Source organism: Peromyscus leucopus, chromosome 3 (genome assembly GCF_004664715.2).
Source record: "Peromyscus leucopus breed LL Stock chromosome 3, UCI_PerLeu_2.1, whole genome shotgun sequence".
NCBI classification, from domain to species: domain Eukaryota; kingdom Metazoa; phylum Chordata; class Mammalia; order Rodentia; family Cricetidae; genus Peromyscus; species Peromyscus leucopus.
In genome coordinates, this window is record NC_051065.1 from 84,228,779 (window position 1) to 84,250,655 (window position 21,877).

Consider the following 21,877-nt stretch of genomic DNA (forward strand, 5'->3'; position numbering starts at 1 on the left):
AGCCTTTCTTAAGGATCGCAGGCAAGCTGAAAGAATGCTTAGAAGAAGGAGATCAAAAGGAGAGCTACAGAGAACACAGTATTTAAACATACCCACCTGAGAGGGGCGTTTTGTGAACAAAAGGCAAACTCCAAGACTGCCAATGTCTTTTACCCGGTCCTTGACATCTCACTTGAAATACATAATTGCTGTTGGGCTCCAGGTAGAATTCTGACTGCTGCACATATGTGAAGTTGGTGTCAAATTTCTTAACCTAAATGGATGCATAATGGCAGTGAAGTGAGGTGGTGGGCATTCAGAATAGTTATTCCATTCAGCAAATCGAGAGAATGCCCACTTGATTCTGGGCACTTCCTAGAGCCAGAGAAAACCAGCAAGAACAGAGTACTATAAAACGTACACAACCACATGTAGGCTTTAGAATTAAAAGCAAAATCCATACTGGTTCATATTTGACAAACTTGGAAATCTCCAGAAAGTCCAAATTATGATACATTTTACACTGCCTGCCTCCTCCCTCCCCCGAGGATGGAGGATTTAGCTGTTAATCATTTGTATTCTTTCTATGTATCAGATTAAAAAAAAATTTTTTTTGAGTTAGGGTCTGATGCAATCCAGGCTTCTGATCCTCTTGTCCCCACCTCCAAGCACTAAGATTTCTGATATGCACCTGTTGCCTAGTTACTTGGTGCTGGGGGTTGAATTCAGTGCAAGCATTGACTATTTATATGAATAACCTCCCTGAATGAGGAAAGTGTCTCATTTATTCATGAAAAATTAGAAAAAATACTCAGAAGGCAAGTTGTTAAATTGGTTCTTATTGGAGATTTGTGTAAATAGTACAATATGTATGAGTGTGTGTGTACAAGTATTTGAGAACATCCAAGAAAAGTGGACTCTGAAAATACAATGAAAAGGAAATAGGAGAGAAAATAACTCAGGAATACAGTTGTGATTGTGGTATCATCTGTTATCAAAAAAAGTGAAAAACACACTCCATGTTCGCTGGCTCAGCCAGGAGAGGGACCCAGGGCTCAGAGCAGCAGCACCCCGTGGAAAGTGACTTACTGAAGTTATGGATAGTTGTGACTTGCCATGTGGGTGCTGGGAACTGATCCCCTGGTCCTTCACAAGAGCATCGAGTGGAGTGGTCTTTTAGCCAGGAGCCATGTCTCCAGCCCGAGTCGGTTCTTGACAGGAGCTTAAGGTTCCAAGAGGAAGACTACAAAGATAAGTAGCTAGAAGACAGGGTCTAGCACTCAGAGGACCAGGAAGGGTGCCAAGCACCGTCCACTGTATTGTAGAAACAGGGGCAGTTTATTGTGAAAGAGAAAGCACCCCAGCGAAGGGGAGTGGGCCAGAGAGCTGAAGGAAAAGCATGTGCTCAAAAGGACTTCTGGCCCTTTTCACAGAGGTCATTTACATAGCACTCACCTGTCCTATAAAAGACTCTAAGCTATCAGGGCCCACCTGCCCTGTGTTGATACATGGGAAGTTAATTGGGTCCCTTTTGGGGTTATCAATAAAACAATTTAAGAATAGACTCAACCGGGCGGTGGTGGCACACGCCTTTAATCCCAGCACTCGGGAGGCAGAGGCAGGTGGATCTCTGTGAGTTCGAGGCCAGCCTGGGCTACCAAGTGAGTTCCAGGAAAGGTGCAAAGCTACGCAGAGAAACTCTGTCTTGAAAAACAAAAACAAAACAAAACAAACAAACAAAAAAAGAATAGACTCAAATGGAAGCACACGGCCATTATTAGAGCTTAAAAAGAAAACTCCCAGAGCAGTTATGCTGCAAAACTTTAGCTACAGAAGGAGAAAGCCTGCATTTCAGCTGTCATGGAGGCCACAAGGTTTTAAGTAGGAATACTAAAACATTGAGGGATGCACGATCCAAATGGGCCCCCGAAATGGCAGTGCCCTTGACAATGTCATAAATGACATTCTAGGCTCAGCTCAGGTTGGGCGCTGACCAGGTAACAGAAGAATTGCTAGCAGATAAACAAAACCCTGAAATCAGCATTCTTCAGAAACTCATGAAGCAGGTTTCTGTCTGTCAGAAAGAGCCATTGCTTCTCTTATCGATATCCCTACAGCCGAATATCTCCAGCAATGGGGCATCCATTCCCCAGTAATACCTTTCAAAGCCCCCACTCTAGTCCTTAGGTTCTCCTGGCTCACAGACCTTCCCACTTGATACTCTAATTTCCAGGCTATTCCCACTTTCTCCTGCAGCAGCCTGTCTCTTTAAAACTGTCAAGGCTTTCCCCACCTTTTGCTTTTCTCTCTCTGTCCTCTAAGAGATGGCCATGGTAGCTTTGAACTTTCTCAGATAAACTTGCTTTCTACCCATAGAGTGGTCCAGTTTAGTGGTTTCCCTGTCTGTCCCTTCCTTTATAGGGAAAAAGCCTGGAAGACATGCTTAGAAATCAAGAAAAAGAAAAGTCTCGCCTTTCTGAATATTTCAGAAAAGTGTGCAGACTATGTTACTACTGAACTCGGGGCAGAAAGAATAGTATAGTACCTCGTTAAAGAGCTAATTATTCCATCTCTTTAGCATGGCAAGTGAGCCCACCTTCCTAGGGATTGTCCCTTAGCCAAAGTGATTAACCCAGCCAGAGATTCTAATCACTTGATGGAGAAGGAGTTTTGTCTACAATAAAGGAGTGATAGAAACATAGTAGCTAATGGGTCCCTCCTCTTTACTCTTCACATTTTCAAGGTCACTCATTCCTTTCTCAAAATGCAAGCCCTCTTCCCCTTCTGCTTCCTGGAACTAGAGACAGTTCTGCACATTGACTCAAAAGTGCTGTTGTGGACCTTCCCGTTTCTTTGAAACATGTAAAAGGGGGCACACACTCTGCCTCTTGGGTCTGAACTCACCTCAGACAACCCATCCCCCCTCAGTGTGCACTTGAGCTCCTAAGCTGAGACCTATCATAATGGTGGCAAAGCCCATGTTGGGGCTCAGCTGTAACAGACGCTCTTTGGGGTCCCTGGCCTTCTATGCTGACTGTTGCTTCTCCACCCTCTACACTGGCCTCTGACTTCTGGTAAGCCTTTCATCTTCGGGACAAACACCATCTCTAGACTAACTCAGTAAAAGTTTAGGCAGCTGCCTCTCTTGAGCTTGGGTTGGGACTCATTGCTACAAACTGGACAGTTTTGGGGATGCCCAAACTCAGCTTGGTTTCCTGGGTGTGACAATGGCCCCCTATTTGGGAGATCAGGAAGCAGAGTGGTGCAGGATTCCCTCATGTGTTTCCACTTGCTTGACTCATCAAGCCTCATAATGAATACAACCCATTTTTTGCCCACCTTTCTCAAAATGCTCCTGGGGGGGGGGAATCATACCCAAATGACCAATTTTCTTTTGTAACATCATCTTGTCACACACACAAAAAAATTAAATAATAGCTTTCAGTGGCCTAAACATGATTTCTTTGATGTACATTTGAGCAGATCTAGATTTTTATACAGCGTAGTGGCAAATGGCTTGAGAATTCTTATAGCAAATGCCCTTTCTTACTCTAAAACAGCTCTTTTCCTTTCCGTTTTTCTTTACTACATTCTTCACACAAAAGCAGCCTCTTCAGAAAGCCTTTCTCCAGCTGCATGGAGACTGCAGCTTTTCTCTCTGTGTGTTAGGAGGCTGCCTCATTCACAGCCAAACTTTTTGCTTTGCTATGGTGACAAAAAGCCTGGCTTCTCCAGTGTTGTCCTTGGGTTCTATTTGTCTCCTCTGACACACGGTGGCTCATGGTTGCTACTCTCTGGCTCTCTGGGATCTTACTAAAAGCCTCCTGATTTCTTTTGGACCTGGCCTGGTGCTGATGATACCCACCATGTAGTTGTTCCCCATCTCCCTCTGCGTAGTTACGACATGACTAAGATAACACTATCATGTCCTGATTCCGTTTTGTGTTTACTTAGACAGTTCTCAGCTTCCTACCTGACAACAGTCACATCTACCTTGGCAACATAGTTGATATTTCCATGACCTTGACCATGGTCCAGATGTGTTCACCAAAATAATGACTATTTATACAAACTTGACATAAACTAATATACCTGAGGAAGGTATAAATAAAAAAAATAATTGTCATGTCATGTCTAAAATAATTACTATATTCTGCCAGAAATGAAGGCTTCCAAGTTACTCTCTCATGTAACTTTGATGTAAATTATTGTCTTTGTGGCTTTTGCCTTTAAAAATGCTATTCCCCTGAGCTTTGGCCCCATGACTTTGAGGCATAAGCCTTCCCTTGGTCACTGGCCAATAAAGGACTCATATATTTTTAATTGACTTAATCAGGTGTCTGTATCTTTCTTGTGTGGATTATCACACGTGCCCCACCCCACCTCCAGGGCTGCACATCACAGGATCTTCCACGGCTTTTCTAGTGACACAGGCACCAGCCCCTCCTTGCAGTGCCCCCCCCCCCCCAGACCAAAGCAGGTTCACATTCTCAGTGTTTCTGGAATGGGGAGTGTGCTTCTCCCTCCATGCTAACTTGTGACCACAGGGAGGCTATGTTTTACCCTGACAAGTTTTATTAGAACCCACAGAGAGCTATCTTGTCTATAGAGTCCACCTTCTACCACCAACTCATGCTCCAATTACATTAAGAAAAAGCTGATTTACGTTCAACTGACATAATATACAAAGTGAAAAAAAAAAAAAAAACATGGGCTGGGCGGGAGGAGGGGAACTACTCAGGGATATAAGAATACTACAGGCCCAAACCCCAAAACCACTTTAGCATATCTTAGCCTTTTAAAAATAGCCAATCTATTACCTCCCTCTATGTAAACAACTGTGATGAGAACTCCAAAGCTACCTCATGGGATTAACTTTAAGGACATCCATAACAACCCTATTTAAATCTATCTTCACCAATACCTTCCCCACAAACAACCTTATATATCAAAGCTATTTGTCAAGGAGTCAACTAAACAGAAATTTTAATTTTTTTGGTATCACTTCCTTTGATGATGCCTGTTCCATCATTGACTTTATTTACCCTCAACCTCCTTCTCAACAAATGCAATTCAAATAATTTTGAAACTCATCTTGGGATTTTTGGTCCTTCCTTTCCCTCCTCTTCCCTAAGAGACATTGGATTATGAAAGCTGCTAGATTAAACCAATCTATATATTTTAAAAATGTCTTGACTTCAAAATGGAAGTCAATAGGTATGCTGCTTTGGGTAAGAGGTTATGCTTTTTTCCACAGAGAATGAGATTCATTCCAGGCTGATATGAATCAGGTTTAATGGTGGAAAACACCCTGAAAGTCCTGGCTACAAAAATAAAGAAGTAAACCTAAAAAAAAACCCTACAAAACGTATGCTGTATTTTACCTGCTCAAACATAAAACAAAAATATTTTAATTGAATTATACACACCATATATTCCATACTTGTAATATATGTTACCTTTAAAAGTTTATGTATTTCCAGAGCAAGGGGGCCAGTCACCAATAAAGATGAATGGCCCAGGTTATCCAGCATCTTAAAATGCCTCTATTGCAGTTTCCTCAGAGTTCCACATCCAGAATAGCTTTAAGGCTGCTGGATCAGGTGGCTCAGGCTCACAAACTACTCTAGCCAAGACTTGACCATTATCCTAAATTTTCTCAGGGTCCCCCAAAGATGCCCTTACAACAGGAAGCAGTCTAGAGAAAAAAAAAACCACCCACATTCCAAAAATTGGTTATGGATGTTTGTCATCATTTAAAGAAGATTGGTTACAAATTGTTGTTAGTTATAGTCAGGAAAAAAGCTAAACAAATGAGTTAAATTCAAAGATCTCTTTCTAAAGAAAAAGGGGAGGATATAGGAATTATAGGAAAAAAGAGTAGATTATTGAATCTATTTAATCCAAAAATCAACTATCAATCTCAAAATATTTTACATTGGTGTGGATTTTGGTTTATTGATACAAATTTGAAATTATTTTTGCTATAATGTATGTATGTATGTTTCTACTTTTGTTTTGAGTATTGGGTTTATGTAGCTAATTTAAAAATGTCATGTATAATTAAGAAATACAGGTTGATAGTAATCTATAATAATCAAGCTTATAGTCATATTAGATATATTTTCAAGGTTAAATATATACATATTTAGATAGATATATGGTCTTCATACACTTCAAAGACTTATAGAATATGACATTTAAGGTGTTCAATAACCTAAGGCTTTTCATGACAGTAAGACAGGTCTGTTCCTGACAGCACCAAATTACTTCAAAAAAGATGATGGGCATCGAAGAAACTCTGTATTGAGTTTGCTTTTTTCATGGCAAAAGCTAGCCATTTGGGCAAAGAAACTGCCCTTGCCTCAACAGCTGACAGTATACTGTCCAAAATGGAACAGCAATACACAAAAAAAAAAAAACATGACTGGCAAACTTGCCAAGACAGGGTAGACAGCCCTGCAAAATTTCCTGCTTCTCAAAAATGTCTGTCAGATATACTAGGCCTATAGGCCAAAGTTGGATACCCCAACATTACAGAACAACTTTAGGTGACAGTCTAGGCAACCAGATGTCCCTGTCATTAGGTAACATTACACCCTTCTGGGGTTTAATGGATTTAAAGACTAAACAGTTAGACTTAAAGTTTTCCTTAGTTATGATAAAGGTAAATTAGGGATAAAACTTTAGACTCACAAAGATAAGATAAATAATAGAATATTTTCTCTAAATTTGCCAAATAAAAAACTTTATATATATATATAGTTTTACTATGTTAAAGTTAAAACCTTCCTTTTTAATTAGACAAAAAGGGGGAAATGCTGTGGATTAATCCTCTTGTTCACTGTGAAGCTGTATTGCTCTCACTGTTAATAAAGAGCTAACTGGCCTATAGCTTTGCAGGAAGAGATTGGGCGGGAGAGACAAGAAGGATGCTGGGAAAAAGAACAATGGAGTCAGGAGGGTTGAGAGGAGACAAAGGAAGCAGGTGGTGAACATGTTGTACTGAGATAAGGTATCAAGCCATGTGGTAGAACATAGATAAAAATATGGCTTAATTTAAGATATAAGAGTTAGTTAGTAACAAGCCTAAGCTATAGCCAAGAATTTATAATTAATAATATTATTATAATTAATAAGAGACATAATTAATGTCTCTGTGTGGTTATTTGGGAGCAGCTGGCAGGACAGAGCTGACTGGCTGTCCATATGAAAAACTCTGCTTACAGGATACAAATAGAAAAGTAGAAGTCAAAGTATCTTTGCTCTCAGATGATATGACTTTACACATAAAAGACCCTAAAAACTCCAATAAGAAACTTCTATAGTTGATAAACATATTTACTAAAGTAGCAGAACACAAAATTAACTCACAAAAATCAGTAGCCTTCCTATATATAAATGACAAACATACTGAGAAAAAGCCAGGCAAACAATACCTTTCACAGTAGCCTCAAAAAATATAACTTGGGGCAACTTTAATCAATCAAGTGAAAGACTTGTATAATAAAAACTTTAGTGCACTGAAGAAATTGAGGAAGATATCAGAAGATGGGAAGACCTCCCATGCTCTTGGATCATTAGGATTAATATTGTGAAAATGGCAATACTACCAAAAGCAATCTACAGACTCAACACAATCCCCATCAAAATTCCAACACAATTCTTCACCAATTTGGAAAAAAGAACAACTTTTAGCTTCATATGGAAACAAAAAACTCAGAATAGCTAAAACAATCATGAATAATCAAAGAACTTCTGGAGGTATCACCATCCTGGACCTCAAACTGCACTATAGAGCTATAGTAATAAAAACAACATGGTATTCACACACACACACACACACACACACACACACACACACACACACACAAAGACATCTTTAATAAATGATGCTGGTCAATTGGATGTCCATATATAGAAGAGTCTAAATAAATCCACATTTATCACCTTATACAAGACTCAACTCCAAATGGATCAAAGCCCTCAACATAAGATCAACATAAGATCAACATAAGAACCTGATAGAAGAGAAAGTGGGGGATAGGCTTGAACCAATTGGCACAAGAAAAGATGTTCTGAAGAGGATATTGATAGTATAGACACTAAGATCAACAATTAATAAAGAGGACCTTATGAAACTGAAAAGTTTCTGTGTGGCAAAGGACATCATTATTTGGGAAAAGCATAAGCCTAAAGAATGGGAAACAATCTTTACCAATTGCACATTGGATAGAGTCTTAGTATCTATAATATATGAAGAACTAAAAAAAGTTAAATATCAAGAAAACCAATAATTAAAAAAATGGGGTTTCAGAACTAAGCAGAGAGTTTTCAAAAGATGAAACACAGATGCTGAGAAACACGTAAGAAAAATTTTAACATCCTTAGTCATCAGGGAAATGCAAATCAAAGCTACTTTGAGATATCATCTTACACCAGTCAAAATTGCCAAGATCTATAAAACAAATGACAGGCCATGTAGGGAAAGCACAACGCTTATTCATTGCTGGTGGGAGCACAGACTTGTTCAGCCACTGTGTAAATCAGTGTGTGGATTCATCTGGAAGGTGAGAATGTATTTACCATAAGATCCAGTGCATACACTCTTGGGCATACATCCAGAGGACTCTACATCCTACTACAGAGACAGTAGCTCATCCATAGTCATTGCTGCTCTATTTATAACATATTCATTGCTGCTCTGTTTATAATAGCTAAAATTGGAAACAGCCTACATGTCCATCAACTTAGGAATGAAAAATAAAAATATGGTACATTTACACAATGGGATATTGTTCAATTGTTTAAAAAAATAATAAAATTTGCAGGTAAATGAATGGTGCTAAAAAGAATCATCCCAAGTGAGGTAACCCAGACCCAAATATTGTATGTTTTCTCTTATTTTTGGATGTTAGTTTTTTTCTTTTTGAGACAGGGTTTCTCTGTGTATCCCTGGCTGTCCTGGAACTCACTCTGTAGCCCACACTGGCCTCAAACTCACAGAGATCCACCTGCTGCTGCCTCCCGAGTGCTGGGATTAAAGGTGTGCGCCACCACCATCCAGCATGGCTGTTAGTTTTTAAGCCTTTGATATGTGTGCTACAATCTGTATAACCACAGAAGTTAGGGACTTAGTAAGGGACTGGGAAGGAGAAGAGGACCTCTCCAAGGAAGGAGAAGTAGAATAAATAGAATGTACTGCTGTGGAGAGATGGGAGGGACTGAATTGGGAGGATTAATGGGGAGGGGAATGAAAGAGGAGGAAAATAGGGAGAATATGGGGAGGGACAACTAACACTAAGGACCATCTGAGGTACTGTATGGAAACCTACTATCGTAGAAACTTCCCAAAGTACATGCATATATGAAAGAAATCTACATGGGGTCACCAATAATGGGGCAGATATTGCCCCAACTATAGATCTTACACCACCAAGTAAAATCCCAGTCCCTGCAATGGGTCATATCTAGTTGAGCTGGCCAAAGGGGCCCCATGGAAACCTCCAGAACATTTCAGGCTATTGCCAAGGCTATTGGTTGCTTTCCACAAATTGATGGGAAGGCCCTATTGCTGAAGACGATACTTACATATCTCACCGAACACTCAGAAGTTCAGCTGGTGTCCATCTAGAAACCTTACCCCTGTTGACTAGTGTTTAAGGTACTAGAAGGTACTCTGCATGCTACCAGAGTGGAAACACCAACCAAGCTACAAACCCTGAGATCTACAATGATGACCCATCTGCAAGATATTCTGGTTCAATAGTGACAGAAACATTGTGGGAGTAACCAACCACTCTCTGATTAGATTTAAGTCCCACTTTATGAGATGGAACCCATGCCAGACACTGCTAGGGTGGCTAAGAACCTGATACTAGACAGACCATGGGCCTAGTGGAAAACCAAATACTATTTTTCTGCTAAAGGAACATAGCAATGAAATGACTCCTAATGACATTCTGTTATACCCATAGGTCAGTGCTTTGCTCAGCCATTATCAGAGAAGTCTCTTTTTGCAGTAGATGGAACCAACACAGAGACCCATAGCTGGAAAAGGTAAACATGTTTTTGTTTTTTTTTTCAATTAAAAAAAGACAAAAAAATAAATACCAAAAAAAAAAAAAGCAAATAAAAGCAAAATGAGAAGCAAATACTCACTCAGTTTCAGATAATCAGTCATAAAATAAATTTCTCTATAGTCTCATGACTTAAGATACCATATGAATGACCAATACATGCAGTTCCTTCTTGCTACTGGTTCCAAAAAAATCCCGTACGATCAGGTTCTTCACAGCAATAACTCGTTCCTGGTACCAACTTCTGTACTAGCTATGTTTCCATTGCTGTGGTAAAACACCATGACCAAGGCAACCTATTGAAAACTTATCTGGCTTAGAGTTCCAGAGGGATAAGGGTCCATGATGTCAGAGCAGAGGCATGGCAGCAGCCCCAGGATGCTGAGAACTCAATCATGAATCGCAAGCAGGAAACAAAGGATGTGAACTGGGAGCGGCATGTAGATTTGAAACCTCAAAGCTCACTCCCAGTGACAGACTTCCTCTAGCAATGAAGTCTACACTTCCTAAACCTACCCAAACATCACCACCAACAGAGGACCAAGTGTTCAGATGCTATGGGGAACATTTCTCATTCAAATTACCACATACTACAAATGTGTTCTTTTATCCTGGTGGCCATGGCTTGCTGAAACTGTTAACAAAGTTTTTAGGGTCATAGCCTAAATAAGGCTGGCAGTCCAATTAAGCTAGGCACAGTCACTCATCTACAATGGGTCAGTTGAAAAGACAGAGGCATGATGAAAAGCAGGATGAGGTGATTTATTCAATATGGCCACAATGAGAGGAGAACAAGGAGGTCCAGTACATCTTAAGGAGTCTGACATGAAGTTTAGGTTCAAATAAAGGGTGAAAGGTGTGCATTACTAAGTAGTTCTGATTAAGGCGTGGTCCACTCATCACCACTATCATGGCTCTATCTGTCCTTCAAAGAGTCTGATAACTTGTTAAAGCTGGTTTCAATCCTCTTTGGGAGACAGATTTACTCCTTTTGGCTGGGACTATAATCACAGGATCCTAGCAAAAGATTCTGGGGAGGGGGAGCAAATTCCAACAGCTTAGGGACCAATGTTTCAATATTCTGATAACCAAAAAGAGGGGCCATTCCCTGCCAGAGAATGTAGTTTACATTTACACTTGGTAAACTAAGGCCAATGAAGTGAGTGTGCATTGATTTGTAAACTTGTATATTTATTGTTATTCAATAATTTTGATGTGGAATGGTACAAATGTGTCTATGTCATTGACATAGCTCACTTGGACACAACCATCAAGGAGATCTGGTCCTATTTTGTAATTAGGACTACACTGTGGCTGGCTTATTTTCCTATTGCAATTTCTGAGACTTTCTCAAATCTTCCTCATATATCTCAACCCAATTTTGGAAGTAGAGACTGTGAGTTGAAGTTCTTTGAGGAAGCTAAATTTCTATTAAAGGTCTTGCAGATTGCTAGATCTTGGCTGATCAGAACATCCTGATTGTGGAGAGATGCAATGTTGTAGTTTATACTCCGTGTTTTCTTGGGCTTTCTTACCCCCTTTAACAGCCTTTAATAGTCTTAAGTTTTGCATCAGCCTAACATCCTCTTAGGTAAATGTCTTAGAAGGTATCACAAAGCTCAGCAGTCCAAGGCATCCACTAACTTCACAATTGGCAATAGGGTTGCTGTAGGCTGCACAATTTGAAAGTGGAACAGAGCTTTGACCCTGTGATCTGAGCCACAAGGCTTTTCTTAGATAGTTGCCTGTCACTGCCCTCCAGCTAGCCTAATGAAGACAGTGTCACCACAGAATCGAGAGGTGAAAGGTGTAGCCCTTTCCAACTTTCCATTCTTTTGTACTTAATGACCTAGATGAAAATATAAAACAAAGCTTCATCCTGGCTATCTTTGACTTGACTGGAAAATTATAGAAAGAAATGGCAGTCCACCTTTTTCTGTGCTAGTGGCTGTATTTTAGAAGCACAGTAGAAGGGATGGAATGTGGGCTTTGGATTGGAACCTGTTGTTTTTATTTTCTGGCTATTCACTGGATACCTGTAGCAATACTGCTGTGGATATCGCTCTATATAAATAAAACACTGATTGGCCAGTGACCAGGCAGGAAGTATAGGTGGGACAAGGAGAGAGGAGAATTGGGGAACAGGAAGAAGGAGGAGGAGACACTGCCAGCTGCCGCCAGGACAAGCAGTATGTAAAGATGCCGATAAGCCACAAGCCACGTGGCAAGGTATAGATTTATAGAAATGGCTTAATTTAAGATGTAAGAACAGTTAGCAAGAAGCCTGCCACAGCCATACAGTTTATAAATAAGAGTCTGAGTGATTATTTTATACGTGGGTTGTGGGACTATGGGGCTTGGTGGGACCTGGAGAGAAGCTCTCCGGAAACACAATACAGAGTTTGTAAGAGGCACCTAGGCACTAACTGTAAACATAGGAACACTTGCCTTGACTCATTCAGGCTAACTTCAATTATATGATGAATGGAGTTAATGTGACCTGTCCCAAAGAATTGTTGGGAGTTTGCTGTGAGGATTACAGGAGATAATAAATATGATGGGGAAAGGAGGGATAGACAGAGGCACCTTTACATTTGTTGTATAGCAGTTTTCTCTGAACAATTCCCTCCATGGGGGAGGGCAGGCTTATGAAGTTCAGGAGGTAAATGAAAAGTCACTCCACTGATCAAGAGAACAGAAACTTGGAAGATTTCCCAGAGCTCCTCCCCAGCATAAAAATGAGCAAACAGCTGTTGGGGGAGGGACCGCTGACTGCTGGGTGCTTCACAGAGAAGAGACTGAGTTACCTGAACACTGTCCAGACAGCTCTAGGGTGGATGCTTTCAGTAGTCACCACCAGTGTTGGGGCTTCTGGGTGATGCAGCTTTTTGAGTCATCCCTGCTCCTGTGGGAAACTCCTCACCTATGTTCCTGTTAGGAATCCCCACCCCCCAAATTCATTGTTTCACTAAGTTGGACATTGGTGTAATCTTTCATTTGTTCTGTCATGGGTTCCCTTTCTGTTGTGAATAGCCTTCTTTCTCCTCTGTCTAGGTATGTATATATGTATGTATGTATGTATGTATGTATGTATCTATTTATCTATCTATCTATGTATCTATGTATCTATCTATGTATCCATCCATCCATCTATCCATCCATCCATCCATCCATCCATCCATCCATCCATCCATCCATCCATCCATCCATCTATCTATCTATCTATCTATCTATCTATCTATCTATCTATCTATCCATCCATGCATCTATATCTATCATGTACCTCTAATCTATCTATATCTATAATCTATTTATCTATCATCTATCTCTAATCTATTACTCCCCTATTTGTGTGTGTATGTATTGCATCTCCCCAGGAAAATGTCATCACACAACATTCTCTATTATAAGGGCACATTTGTACTTCATAATTTAAAAGCTGTCTGAAGAAACACATTGTAAAAAGCCCAGCACCACTTTTAGCAGTTTGTTTTGAGTTAAACTTTAACCTAGATGTAATCCATGTGGTGACTTGGGAGGAATGTAATACTCAATGATGTTCAGTGTGTGTGAACGCCCCTCCCTTTATACAGAGGCCATAATGAGGTAAGTGCAGGAGGTAAGCAGACACAAAGGGGACCACTTGACCAAAGGGACAAAATGAAACCTTTGAATGACTTATTGCCTTTTCTGACTTGCTATAAAAATATGCTTATATTGGCATCCTGAGGATGTGTGAATTAAAATTCCTGACACAGAGGTGGGCAGGGAATGTCTGTGCCAGAGGGCTAGAATTAGCCCAAGACATGGTGATTAGACTCGGGACCTGCAACATTCCAGTCTCTCCACAGTGCTGAAGTTCCAATCAGCCATTTAGTCTCTGCAAACACAGATTCTTTTCACCAACTCTGTCTGTACCTTAGATATGCTGTATATGTATGGGGATGTACATACAAATACAAACATTTAAAGAATTTTAAGGATTTTTTTGACCACTACTGTGTCCTTAAAAAACAAACAGACAAACAAACAAACAAACAGACAAAGTTTTCAAGATCCTTATTTTAGTCAGGCTTATGTAAGAGAAAAACTCTAAATATATATTTTCAACTCCCATTTAAAAAACTATATTGAGATTTATACAAACATCTTAGAATTTGCAGATCATCTTAATGTTTTACACCATAATGATACATTTTAAAATATTATTCATCTTTGAATTTTATTTAAAATAGCAATAATAATAAAGTCATAAATGCCAAACTTTGTTTTGCTCTGGGTGCCTCATAAACACTAATAAGAAGTAAATGTTTTTCTAGCAAAAAAGTATTTCAAAGTATGTGTTATAACAACTTAAATCTTTAACAAGTTATTTATTTATATTTGGTAAGACAACAAAAACTAATGTTCTCTACCTGTCTTTATAATTGTTAGATATCTAAAGTTTCTATTTGCTTTCTGTGTTTTAGATACAACCTCCTTAGCTTTCATTTAAAACTACATTAAAATTGTTTTCTAAATTTTTTAATAATGTTAAGATTAAAGTATGTTGTAAAAGGTTGTTTTAAAATAAACATTTCATATTTAAGTTAAAAATAACATGAAGGTTATAAATTATCTAGGGTTATTTCCATACCCTGAGATAAATTTAATGTTTGATTCTCTACAACAATGTTTTCTTAAGTATTGGTTTGCTCTTAGTATCTTTTTACTAAATGAACATTTAAAAATCCATAAATAAATTTTAGTTTTTTCATGTTTTCCCATTGGATGAAACCTTTGCTTTTTGGATAATCAGTCATTGTTTTCATCATAAAAACATTCTCTTTAGAGGGTGATGCCTACTTAGAATATTTATACTGTGTTAATCTGCATTTAACTGTATTAAATCTGTTTGTAAGATTTGGTCTATTAGAGAAACATAACACATAGCATGGTAAAATACTCAACTATGACAACTAACATTCAAAATTAGTTATAGAGTCTTCTTCAGAGGATAAAAGACTAGATTATTTCATCATCTTAAAAAAAAAAAAGACATCACACTGAAGACTCCATTCTACTTAAAAAAATTCAGGACTGTGTCCAGGGACTTCTAACTCACTTCTAAGAGGCTGTGAACTTTCTCACATCATCTGGTATCACATTCATGTGGGCTTTGAAAATTCTGGGCACTAATCTTAAATGCCACTGACCATCAAGTACTCCAAGTGACTGACATTTCTCTCACCTTCATGTTTCTTAAATTTTTTTTGTGATTAGATCTTAAAATTTTGTTTATGACATCTAACATTCTACCTGATATATTTCTAAATGATAAAATAATACTAATCTTCATTTTAATGAAAATATAAGGTCTAAATGAAAATATTATCTCCTTACATTTGGTTATGCCTTTTTGTTATAACTGTTTCCTTATCCTAAACCCCTGCCTTATTCAAAATTAATATATAAAAGATTCAAGGGTTTTCATTGAATGTAATTTAATTAAAACAAAAAAATATAGCTTTTAAATTAAAATTTAACTCCACTTACTTTCACTAGAGATACCCAAATATTTGGGTTAACTCTTCTTATCCAAGTTATCCAAAACACATCAATTTCTAATAACAGCATTCAACCTTAAATACTGATGTTTCTTGATTTAATTAGTATCTAAAATATCCTATGGGACAATTATCCAAAATTAAAAAATTAAACAATATTCATATTTTACAAATAAAAAGGGACAATACTACATTGATTCCTTTGAAAGTCCTAAATCTAACCATTTAAATATAAGTAAGATAGTTCATAGAGTATAAATAACTGTAAATACGGGGGGATTATGTAGCCAATCTTGTTAAAAATATGTACATTTTGGTTATTTTAGAAATATTTGTCTCATCTGTAGTCTTCACTCCATTAGGCCAGACTGTGTTCCTGATTACTTAACTTTAGGTATAGTGTCTTACGTCACATGCAAGTATTACGCCAGACACTGAGGGAATAAAAAAAAAAAATAAGTCAAATCCGGCTCACAAGCTAATGGTTTTGACACGATCCAGGATGTTCTTTCTTAATGTCCTTTCCCAGCTGTTCCTCTCTCCTGACATCTGCTGTCCTGTCCACTACTCAGCCTCATCTAGATCAGATCCTAGGAATGAGCCTTCCTAGCTAGGAGGGACCTTATAATATTTAATAAATAATATGTGCCCCACATGCCCAAAGCGTGGTGCTTGTCGAGAAAGGGGAACTGTGAATGAAGAGAAGCTGAGCCTGCAGACACTGACTGGCTGGGTAGAGTTCCGGGGTTGTGGAGTGGTTGGAATGTGGCAGGTCCAGAGGTTAATTACCTTATCTTGGGCTAGTTCTAGTTGGAACAGCCATTCCTTGCCCATTTCTGTGCCAGAACTAACATCTTGTGAATAACAGATAAACAAACAGAAAACATGAACAACAACAACAATAACAAAAACCCTTTCGTAATCTGTTAATTTAGCAGACCACTAGCTTCCACCCAACCGTGAACTCAGAAAGCATCTCAGGTCCATAGAAAAGCACACCTCAGTGAAGGGGAGGACACACCTCAGTGAAGGGGAGGACACACCTCAGTGAAGGGAGGACATACCTCAGTGAAGGGGAGGACACACCTCAGTGAAGGGGAGGACACACCTCAGTGAAGAGGAGGCCTCTCCTGGGAGCAAAAGTAATCTCCCGAGAAGCACACTGTAAGAATAAGTACATTGTTGGACCATGTTGCAGGACGGTAATTAATGAGATCACACCTAAACAAGGACTGGGTAAGTATGCATATTTCTTTCCTCCTATTTGAACCAAAACTTATCATCAGTACCCTGAAGATGGACCTGGGGTTATTGAATCCTTTAGTTTTAGTTTTTTCTTACTGTGGCCACATTCAATGAGTCTCTGCTCTTCTTTTCACACGCCCACTTTCACAAGTGACCAAGCTTAGACTGTTGAGGCTGCCAGGGCCTAGGCTTGTACCCTAAAAGCTTTGATGGCAAACCAACCGTGTTCCTCCTAAAATACTTGGTCATTTAATGCTGGTATTTAAATTCTGCTAGTTTGTCCTGAAATTCGTTTTTACTTTAATCCCATCTAAGATTAAAGCTTATACTAGTGATAAATCTTAAAGTTTGATTGTACACTTTTTAAAGATTTTTTTCCCCACGTAGGAGGTTTATTGAGAGGAGAGAAGGGGGCAGAGAAAGGGGCAGAGATTGGTCCCTGGGGATGAGAGTGGAGAAAGGGCGGGGAGAGAGACAGAGAGAAAGACAGACACACAGAGAGACAGAGAGAGAGAGAGAGAGAGAGAGGAGAGAGAGAGAGAGAGAGAGAGAGAGAGAGAGAGAGAGAGAGAGGAGTGCTACTTCTGGCAAGATGGAGACAGCTAAAGATTTGTTTTTATTCATGTGTATGTGTTGTATTCATGCACATGTATGAAGGTGCCCTTAAGGTCTAAAGAAGGTTGTAAGATACCCATTTTTTTCGTATCTTGTTGGGAGCCAAATTACAGTCTTTCACAACAACGGCATTGCCTTTAACCGCTGAGACACTGCTTCAGCTCCTGAATCACACATTTGCATTTGAAAAACAGACATCTTACTCTAACATCTCCATTCTGAATCTCCCCTACCCACCATGCTGTCAAACTTCAGCATAGAATGCTTTTGTTTTATACCCATGGATGAAGATGTAAATTTCATCCTAAGAGACAATCCTAAGGAACTAAAGATAATCTTATTTAGTTGTAAATTCAGCCTATTTAGCAACTTACAGAAGGCAGAGGATCATTTCAGGAAACATCCCATTCAGAAGCACATAGTAATCACTGAAATCAGAGTAGTTCAAATGTCCTATCAGTCAAAAGTGCGAGAAGTGGATGCTTCCTGAGTCCAGTCTGAACACTGCTAATTGGCTTTTCTCTAAGTCATTTCCTCATATGCTAAGGAACAATGAAAACTTAGCTTACATTCCATGTTTGATTTGTTGTTTCTCTGTATCTCATTTCACAGAATACATTCTCAATCATGGTTTTGCTACTCCAGTAAATTATGGTCTTGGGCACAGTAGCATTTAAAGTCTCAGCTCTGGAAATGATGGGTGCAGAAGGTATTACTAGAAAAAGAAACAAAATATTTGTGGTTAAAAAAGTTCCCCAGAAAGAAATTGATAGCCTTTCATCAATATATAAACATGTCAAAATTCAAAATACAAAATTCCATAAATTTATAATTTAAGTAACAGCTGATGAACCTTGTCTTATTTTCTGATTTATTATGTAAGAGAAAAGTACTTCCTATAAGTCTAATGAAACTCCAACTGCTGGCCTCATTAAACTGCTGGAGTACTAAAAAAGAGATAAAGGAGGTATTTCTTCTTCCATGGCTTGGATTTTAAACGTTCTCAATGGCCCATGTGTTAAAGGCTTAGTACCCACCTAGACACCACTGGGAGATGACAGGAATTTTAAGATGTATAATCTAGTAGAAGGTCTTAGATCAAAGAGATGTGTGACTTTAAGAGGTATATTTGCGACTCTGGCCCTTCCTCTCTCTCTCTTTTTTTTTTCCTAGCAATGATAAAGTAAGCAGCCTCTTCCACCATAGGCTCTACCGTGACGTGCTTCTCTACCATGGGCCCAAAGCAATGGGATTAACCAGTCGTGGACTGACACTGGCAAAAAGTCAAGCTGTATCACATCCTTCCTTCTTACGAGTTTATTATCTCGGGTACTTTGTCACAGTAACAGTAAGCTGACACAGCATCTGTATTTATTTCAGATGATCTTCCTTGATAAGCTGTTAAACATACCTTTCACAGTAACATTCTTCTTCTGTTGGGAAAGAGGGAAATCTGTGAATATTTACATCTGCTGCTACTTGTTTTCTTCTCCCATTGCAATGAACAAGTTCCCTAAGAGTAAGACGTTGTGTGTCCTTAAAGGGGGACTGACATTCTGATGGGTCACCTTATAGTTATTCTAGAAGAAATAGTGTAGTAGCTAGAATATTCATATTTCTAAACTATATAAATATCTGTAAATTTTTTCCATTTGTAAGTTTTAAAAAAAGATTTATTTGTTTAGTATGTATAGAGTTCTGCCTGCATGTATGCATGCAGGCCAGAAGAAGGCACCAGATTTCATTATAGATGGTTGTGAGCCACCATGTGGTTGCTGGGAATCGAACTCAGGATCTTTGGAAGAGCAGCCAATGCTCTTAACCTCTGAGTCATCTCTCCAGTCCCTGTAAATGTCTTTATATGAACAGAATATATTATTGATACTTTTTATTTATTCTATATGTATATTATAAAGGTGAAAACCTTTGTCTTCGTTAGATAAATTATCAACTCAGAAGCCTGCATTTAGGCTTTATGAACTATTGTTACAACTTAATATCCTCTATGAATTAATTAATTTTTATTCATTTTTAACTTCATAGAATGCACTTTGGGAAGCTACTGTTTAATTAACAATTACCTAAAATTATGTACACAGGTAGATAATTTATAGAGAAGTATAAAACTCAAATATGCTTTATACAGGACTAGTGAAATTAGTTTCTTCCCAGAGCTCACTGTAGCTGATTTATGTCACCCAAATTACACAGTTATTTTCCTTTTACTAGGACAAGCTTTGTTTCAATAGCAATCAGTTTCTGAATTTTTCTGGAGTTAAGAAAGTAGACTTACATGGCTCTGGGACCACTTAAAACTTTTTAAAGTACTATCAAAGCCATAACTTATATTCCTCCTCCTGTCTTCCATTTGAGTTTAGTGAGGGCATTCAGAATAGCACCATTAAGCATTCTGAACCCTGTAAAAATTATCAAAATCAAAATATAATAACTATGGTAAGTCCTCTTAACAAAAAATAAGTATGTAAAGTTGGGGGCGAGGATAGAAAGGGAAAAGAATTCACGATCATGTGTATGATTACAGATTTGGTCACAAAATACTCTGCCAGAACCCTAACGTTCCACAGAAAATGCTTGTGCAATGTCTGTCCATCAGCTTCTGGCCTTGTTTGGGTCGACACCACCTTTGTTACTAATCCCTGTATGCAAGGGTAATTAAAGCAAAACAATTTATATAGTCATCCTCATTTTACCTTTGAAACTTCTTGCCTCATCCTCTTTCAATTCATATATAGTTTACAATGGCATACATATTCACATTGTACTGCTAAGTCTGAATAAACTAATTTACCCTTGAAGAGTACCTTAGCTAATTATCATGACATTATATTTAATGATGGTGGAAATTGAGAGCAGTATAAATCTCCAACAAGGGAATAAATAATCACATGCTCAGATAATAATGAAAACAATACTGTAGGTTATTTAATAGAAATGCTTATTAAATATTGTAACCTTTAAAAGGCAGGGTCTAAATATTTCAAGTTAAAACATGCTAACACCAGTTTGGTTAGTGAAATTAGAGATGTCAATACAATTTTCAGCGATCTCTATGTACTTGAAAAGGGCCCTCCCTGATACACAGTACACAGAGCATAGTATTTTAGTATGCCATGGCTTTTACAACATAAGGTTCATCATATCTGAGTACTATCCTTGTTTTGTTGCATCTGCCCTTGAAGGGTGGCAAGTTCTTTTGAGGTAGATTTCATGTCTCTCTTAGTCTCTCTGGCTTTTGGAATACAAATTCTCAAAACATATTTCTAAAACCACTGCCATCTAGAAATGAGACTAGAAGGATGCCCAATTGCAGAATTGCCTCAGGTGGAAAAATATCAGAAAAATTTGATTGTTTATAATCTGCAGGGACTTTAGGTGTGCTTTGTTCAGATTTAGACCACTTGACACCATCAGTGCAAATTAGTTGTCTGTAATAAAAAACATGTAGCATCTCTCGTTCCTTACCTATGTCATCCAGATGGACTTGTAGTGGTGGTGAATCCTCCATACCTAGGGCGTTGACAGCTTGGACCCATACCAAATACTTCCTTCCACCTTGCAATGAGTCAGTGGAAATGTTAACATGGCTTGAGGCAAGATACTGTTGCTCTTCTTCTGTCTCTAAACTATAAGAAAACCCACAGTTATATTTATGTAGTTTACTTGTTCCAGAAACATTGAATGCTATCTTTTTCATCTGATTTCAGAACTCAACTTGTTACTAAATCATGAATCAAACTTCATTTTATCTTCTGAATTTTTAAAAACAAATTCAAGGGTGGCACAGGCCACGGTTTAGCTTTGGTGGGTTCCAAATACTTTTCCCCCTGTAGACCTCCTCTACTGAAAAAATAAAAGTGGTTATATAGTTATGTGCAAAATATACATATAAACAAAATGCACACATATATTCATATGTTAATGTATTGCTGGTTTATTTGTATGCTTACATATATATTAATATTATTTATTAAAATTTTAAAGTTCTTTTCTCATTTAAAAAAATTAAGTATTTTCATGAACTCCTCTGTGTATTGTGGACACCAAGCACTGTGTTCACAGTACCTCACCAAGCACTGGGCTCACAGTACCCCACCAGGCACTGGGCTCACAGTACCCCACCAGGCACTGGGCTCACAGTGCCCATTAATGACTAACTTGGCATTGTCCACAGCTTGACACGAATGAGCCACCACTGTGAAGGGGCAATGCAGAGGATCAGTGCTTTGGGCTTTTCAGCTGGACATGTATTTCGGCCACAATATTGGGTAAGGGGTGAGAGTGAAAGGAGGATCAGGATGGGGTGAGAGGCTGAAGCAGGGTGCGGAAGGGCAACTTTGCAGGGAGAAAAAAAAAACCCAGCATATTGTAAAACAACTAAGTGAAATGATGATA

General features: G+C 38.5%; 1 protein-coding gene across 1 annotated transcript in view; it reads right to left on the bottom strand.

The window, feature by feature from the left end:
- Il23r (interleukin 23 receptor) overlaps positions 1 to 21,877 on the bottom strand; it is a 60,237-nt gene that overhangs the window by 23,381 nt on the left and 14,979 nt on the right. The window contains exons 3-5 of the mRNA XM_028880748.2: positions 20,948 to 21,108; positions 18,034 to 18,179; positions 93 to 253 (exon numbers count right to left, since the gene is read on the bottom strand). Coding sequence (XP_028736581.2) covers positions 93 to 253; positions 18,034 to 18,179; positions 20,948 to 21,108 — 468 coding nt within the window. The remainder of the gene's footprint in view (positions 1 to 92; positions 254 to 18,033; positions 18,180 to 20,947; positions 21,109 to 21,877) is intronic.